The sequence below is a fragment of the Gavialis gangeticus genome, unplaced genomic scaffold (assembly GCF_001723915.1).
Source record: "Gavialis gangeticus isolate Ggan-Ray unplaced genomic scaffold, GavGan_comp1, whole genome shotgun sequence".
NCBI classification, from domain to species: domain Eukaryota; kingdom Metazoa; phylum Chordata; order Crocodylia; family Gavialidae; genus Gavialis; species Gavialis gangeticus.
In genome coordinates, this window is record NW_017729014.1 from 8,690,775 (window position 1) to 8,696,272 (window position 5,498).

A 5,498-nucleotide genomic window follows, 5' to 3' on the forward strand; every position below is an offset into this window, starting at 1 on the left:
CACACACACACACACACACACACCCTTTGTCAGCTTATTACAAAAAAGCTTTCCTTATTCTTCCAAAGTAAAAAGTTAGTTATGTTTTCATGTACTTTTCAAATGCATTATTTTTAAAGTTAACCATGACCTTTTCTTATTTACTTCACAAAAAGATGACATCATACATGTAAACTTCTTATTTACTGGATGTTAGCAGCCTTTGCATCTTGCTAGCAAAGATCTTACTATGATCTATTCTTCCTCCCTCATTCCAAATGCACTGGTTATTTGAGGCCAGATTTTCAGAAGTATTTAGAAACCTAGAGTTACAAAGTCACTACCTACCTGATGCTTGCTTTCTTTTGAAATGGAAATCTCTAACAGTTCCATTAGTGGCTGGAAGTAATCTTTCAGGGTTAATAGCTACCTCTGACACATGCTTAGATTTAGCTATACTAAATTTTTTCTTTCCCTTCCAGTTCTATTCCCATGATAACTTTTCTTCTTGTTACATTCTCTGACAACTCATTAGGACTGACCTGTTGACAGTCTTCATATAATTTATTATATAGATTTGGGGTATTTATCTCTTAAACCATACACTTCAAAATGCAAAATGACAAACTGGTGAATGTTAAAAAAAAAACCCCAAAGTCCCTGATGTCATGATATGGAAGAAGTAGAAAAAATAGTAAGTTCAAAATCAGCTTAAGCTGTGAGTTGGCAGAATTCCATTGACTACAAGAGTAGCAAAAATTTAGTCCTATGACTAAATTCGTTTAGGACTTCATTACAGAAAGAGAACCACAAAGAATATATTTCATATGCAATTAATTTTAACATAAATATTTCTCTTCAGATTTTTGTCTGTGCCCTTCTCCATTGTATCCATGTACAACTAAGCAGTGGCAGTGATCAAAATTTTGTAGAATTGTGACAGATAATTGCAATAAAAATAGAGATTAGGAAGATACATCATGCTCTTTTATGAAAAATAACAGCGTGGTAAATATTTTGAAGTATTTCAAGAAAACTGTTTTACTAGGTGCCTGAATGTCTCTGGCTCATACTAAGTAAAGTGACATCTCAATACTGACATCATCTGTAGGATAAATCCCTCTTGTACCTTCCTGATCTGAAAATTCATAAGTATTTTTAGAGGTGCTGATGAACTCTAGCCCCCAATTAAGTCAACTGGGGTGTTCAAAACCTGTGAAATATCATTCCGCCTACCTTTTTATAAGAAGCTGCAATATCCTTACATTTCCTGCTTATGCTTACTAGGGCTGTGCAAGGCTTCAGCAGCAGATTCGATCTGGAAGAGATTTGGCCCGATTCGGGAACCGAATCTCCAAATCCAAATTGAATCAGGGGACCAAGTAAAAGCTCCGAATTGATTTGAAGCATCTGAATCAATTTGGAAAAAAGTTTGGAAAAGACTTGGCCGCTTTGGAGATTCAGCCATAGACTAAACAGGCTGCTTCCAGCTGGTAAGTCTGTTGGGGTTGCGGTTGGAGGAGGGAAGGAGTGTGGGGGAGGGAGGGACTGGGGCTGGGACAAGCTGCCCAGCTAGGGCAGGGGGCATGTTACTCGGGGTGGGGGGTGAGGGATGAGGGCGTGGCAGCACTGGGAGCGGGGGCTCTGCTGCCACTTTCCAGCTGAGGCGGGATGCAGGCATGGGTCGATCCAGGCGGAAGAGTACAAGTGGTGGCAAGGCAGAGACCCTGCACCCAGCGCTGCCATGCCTGCTTCCTGCACCCCTCCACACCAGCTGACAAGCAGCAGCAGGACAGAGGCCTTGCTCCCAGTGCTGATGCAGGTGTGGCAGCACTGGGAGAGGGGGCTATGCGCTGCTGCCGCCTGGAGCAAGCTGTGCCTACATAGCTGGGCAAGCAGCAGCAGTGCATAGCCCCCACGGCACCCCCTTGCCATGGCAGAGGCAGGCACAGCTGGAGAAGCCATGGGAGAACCTGCAGCCGCCCAGCTTTGCCTGCCTCTCTCTGGCTGATCCGAATCACCGCTGAATCTTCTGAAGCTGATTCGGCCAAATAGATTCAGGACAGTGATCTGAATCTCTGAATTGAATCACTGTCCTCTGTATCGGCCGAATCCAAATCCCAATTGAATACTTCCCTATTCGCGCAGACCTAATGCTTACTTTGGCGATAGCATCTCATAAAGTGAACTCTTCCTTATAAAAGTTTATGTGACTCTACATTACTTAACCTATTACTTGCAACTCTGCACTCCCTTCTACTCATACCTTAAGTTATGAAACAGAATCTGTTTCTTATTTTACATTATACTCAGTCTGGACCCTGGCACGTTACTACCCCCTATGTTATGTTAAGCTCTGGTTTTCTTGTGTAAGATGGTTGTGTTTCAGTGGTAAATGATTTACAGAATTTTTTACTGTAAATATTCCCCCCTCCTCAGCTACATTTCAAATGAAAGGTTCACTAAATTAAAAACATCCTCCAAATTATCACCACTGGATTTTATTTCCTTTTATTTTTGCAAAACAAAATCTTTGGCCTAATTCTAAATGTCTTTGGTCTAATTCTAAATGACTATGATACACTAGGAGCAATATGTCTTTCTAAATAAAAACCAAAGCAACAGGAGCCAAAAATAAGCCTATTTTTCCTGTAGTCTTTATGAGACATTAAATTAAGTACAGTTTACATCTCAAAATCATAATATACATGACAAATTGCTGAAAAGATGGCAGGTTTACACAATCATCCTATTTTAGTTTAAGGTGCTCTCCTTTGTAATCATTCTGCATTCTTTTTTTCTCCCTTTCTCCAAAACTCCTCTCATGCTGTTAATGTCATTACCTCCTGTTTCTATGACATTTTCCATAAAATTATGCAATACTGTGGAGGAAAAGACAAAACAAAAAGCCAACCAAAAACCCAAACACTCACCATCATTAAACTTAGGTTCTAAAAATTCACAAACCCATATATATAGTAATGTTGCTACCTTAGCTATAAAATATGAAGTACTTAAAATAGTTTTTAACAATGATTTCTTGATGAGAATCATGAACCTAATCAAGAAATGACTGATGTTCTTCTGAAGAGAGCAAGACATCTAATAATCAACAACTTTGATGCACAGCACACAACTTTTGACAAAACTTATTAAAATTTGTTTTATACCACTATGGAATAAAAACCACCCCAAGCAAAGAGTAATGAATAAAATGAAAAACCCAAATGTAACAAGTAAAGCATAATTATATGATCATATTATTTTCAAATCTCATCCCTTCCTCAGTCATCTTGCCTTTTAAGAGCTTGATTCCACGCTCTCTTATCCACACTAACAATTAATAGGACTATTCAGGTAAATACAACCTCCAGTATACCTGTAAGGAATTATACTTCTGTGCTTTTACATGCTGAAATATAAGGAAATCACTTTATCACATGGATTTAAAGTGCCATGTTTCTACATGGTACTATAGACTTTGCCCCTGCCCATTAAATGGGTTGTGACAGCTAATTACTCACCACCCTGTTTCAGACAGAGGGCTTTTTGCCACTGCAGGAGTAATGTTGAGGACCTGAAATCTGAGGGAAGTAGCAGGAGTAAAAACCAGTTTTAATATGGTCCTTGATAAGTTTATGAACAGAATCATCTGACATGACTGTGTGTGAAAGGCAGGCACTGGCCTCTGATCTTGGAAGCTTTTGCTAGCCCACTTTTCTTTGCTAGACTTTTCAATGCTGCAAAAACTGTGCTGCAGCCTACCAAATAACCCAAGGAATAAACTGGCCCCCAGTAATTCATGAGATTTTCAAACACTTTTTATTTTTATTTTCTAAAGAAGACCAGGGCAGTGCTTTTGGCAAGAATGAAAACTTACCTTCTAAACATAAAATTCATAAATACAACTTAAGTTTTTGAAGGAATGTGGGTGTTTCACCAGGAGGTAAATCTTTAACAAACCTAAACACTAAGAATAAATTTTACCCAAGGACAAAGTATCACTTAAAAGTAACAATAATTTTATGGAAGTGGTTATTAGCAGAGCTTTTAACATGATTAATGCATATATATACACATGTATATACTAATTAAAACACTAGAGAAACATGCTTCTATTTAACACACATAAACAGAATTAAAGTAATTATTTTTACCAGATCCCAGTCTATGCTGCGGAAAAAGGTATGAGACTTGATATCAGAAAATCCTGTCTGTGGTTGGCAACCAAGCCTTTCTTTGGGATCCTGTGAAAAAGAAAACATCATCAATGTTATGTTTTCCTCTACTTCCTTTTTTATTGCCTTGTCATAAACAAAACATTTCTATTTTTCCACTGTTCAGGAGTAGATCAGGGATGCTCAATCCCCAGCCCATGGAACCATGTCATCTGATCTGTGGGGATCTCCATGCATCCAAAATTTGGCAGCAGGGAAGCAGTGGCACCACTGACCTGCTGCCAAATTGCAGGACCTGTGGGCAGCCCTGGGCCCTGTGTGCTTGACTGGATGCCTGATTCCAGCACACAGGGCTGGGTGGGTATGGTGCTGGTGCAGGACCCCAGGGCCCAATCCCAGTGAGAGAGGGGTGGGGCTAGGAGGAGTTTATGCCAGGCCCCAGGGCCAAATCCCAACATGCAAAGGCAGGAAGGAGTGACCCCAGGCCCCTGGGCTCCAATGTGCAGGGGTCAGAGGAGGTGGTGACAGGCACCAGGCCCAGTCCTGGCATACCAGGCTCATTCAGGCCCATGAATTGCCCTGCACCATTCATCTGGCCCATAGGATCAAAAAGTTTGAGCACCACTGGCATAGATTATCATCAGAATTGGTAATGTTATATAAAACATTGGTGAAGTAAACTAAATCAGTCTAGCTTTCTATATGCAACTGGTTTGGAAACTCTTATAAACTAGGGTTTTTTCCAACTGTTTTTGGGCTACATTGTAAAACTGTATTTTTATATTTAAAAAATGCTGTCCTCACTCTGCAATTAAAGCAGATAATTTCATTAACTTCAACCAGTCTACCTGAATGAATAAAGAGTACTCATAAAAACCCAGCTTAGTATAATCTTTGTTGGTAATCTTTGGTACTCTGTTTCATTATAAAGAACATTTTACTAAGTAACCATCTGGTAGTTTGTTTTACTACTTTTTATTTGCTAGCAAGTTTTAAAAGTTAAATTCTACGCTATGAATTTTTCACACAAGTCAGCAATTAGACTGTTTTTATATTACATAATGTGTTCAGGCTTTTTTTTTTTTTTTTTTTTTTTTTTTTACAGTAAGCAAAAGCGTTTCTACATTTTTAATTCGCTGCAAAATAAGGTTCTGAGTTACCAATCCTATATGCTATAAATAAGGGAAATATTGGAAAACTTACCTTATTTAAAAATCCTTTCAAGACATGGGAGGCCTTGACAGAAAGAAATCTTGGAATCCGGATTGGTTTCTCAAGAATAACTGTTACAAATTTAAAATAAACAAACAAACAAATAAATAAATAATATATATATATATA

At 38.8% G+C, this 5,498-nt stretch overlaps 1 protein-coding gene across 2 annotated transcripts in view; it reads right to left on the minus strand.

Moving 5' to 3' along the window:
* Positions 1–5,498, minus strand: part of PRKCZ (protein kinase C zeta) — a 276,277-nt gene that overhangs the window by 21,843 nt on the left and 248,936 nt on the right. For both annotated transcript variants that reach the window (XM_019511684.1, XM_019511685.1), the window contains 2 exons: positions 5,361–5,440; positions 4,137–4,226 (listed from right to left, as the gene is read on the minus strand). In XM_019511684.1, the coding sequence (XP_019367229.1) occupies positions 4,137–4,226; positions 5,361–5,440 (170 nt within the window). The remainder of the gene's footprint in view (positions 1–4,136; positions 4,227–5,360; positions 5,441–5,498) is intronic.